Here is a 1,001-nt window from a genome sequence, read left to right as displayed (position 1 = left end):
CTAAAAGACCTCAAACTGTTCAACTTAATATAAACGTATTGATATCTATATCGGTGCGAACAACCTATTGTCCGTACTTAGTGTTAAAGCGCCTTAAAGTAGGGGGAAAAAATTCTCCAAAAATACACGGGAAAAACAGAAATTTTATTTTAAGGTTACAAAAGAAGGAAAAGTCAATTTTTCAGTGGACAACAGTACCGAATGACCCTGCTTTGAAAGACCTCCTCAATATGGGTACCGTAATGCTCGGACGTTCCACGACAATCCACTCGTCATAAGAAATACATTGAATTGTAACCCATCAGTGAGCTACACGTATCAGAAAGGAAGCAGTTCGGGTCACCCACATATGAGTTTCATGTACCTCGTTAGCCTATGGGTGTTGCCCATATGTGAGTTTCATGTACCAGGTTAGACACGTCTGACACTCATATATGAGTTACATGGCGCTCAACGTGTTAATAGTGTTACCTAGTAGTTAATAAGACCCGATATTCTTCTCTCATGTTGCAGTGCTCAAGCTTTTGAAAATCTTGGTCTCGCATTGGTCACAATATTGGCAGGCTTCATTGTTGATCAATATGGTTACGTGTGGCTAGAGAGATTCTTCATGGCAAATTTAGCATGTAAGTATTCATCATAGTGGGAAACACTCAATTTTTGCACAAATTAAAATGTTATGTCTATTTCCACAATATCAAACATGTGATAAGGAAATGATATTTTAGTTAGTTCTAAAGAAAAAAAAACTAGGCAATTGTTTACCTACAAAAATATTGTATTTATTTGTTGCAGTTGGAACTATCAGTATACTTGGTCTGTGGATCTATGACAATGGTAGACTGGGACTTCTAAATATGTCCACAGCACAGCGTTCTATCCATGATGCCAATAAATTGTAAGTTCCGTGCACGAAATCAAAAGAGTTTTTGTTTTGCTAGTGTATAAAGTTAGTGTTTTTTTTTTTTTTTTTTTTTTTTTTTTTTTTAAAACTTTTCGCA

At 35.8% G+C, this 1,001-nt stretch overlaps 1 protein-coding gene across 1 annotated transcript in view; it reads left to right on the top strand.

The window, feature by feature from the left end:
* Window positions 1–924, top strand: part of LOC103522580 (major facilitator superfamily domain-containing protein 1-like) — a 2,295-nt gene extending 1,371 nt beyond the window's left edge. The window contains exons 3-4 of the mRNA XM_008487679.3: window positions 514–626; window positions 796–924. Of these exons, the coding sequence (XP_008485901.2) occupies window positions 514–626; window positions 796–902 (220 nt within the window). The 3' untranslated portion in view covers window positions 903–924. The remainder of the gene's footprint in view (window positions 1–513; window positions 627–795) is intronic.
* Window positions 925–1,001: the final 77 nt, after the last annotated feature.

Source organism: Diaphorina citri, unplaced genomic scaffold (assembly GCF_000475195.1).
Source record: "Diaphorina citri unplaced genomic scaffold, Diaci psyllid genome assembly version 1.1 scaffold9415, whole genome shotgun sequence".
Taxonomy (NCBI): Eukaryota; Metazoa; Arthropoda; class Insecta; order Hemiptera; family Psyllidae; genus Diaphorina; species Diaphorina citri.
This window is presented reverse-complemented; position numbering and strand designations above follow the sequence as displayed.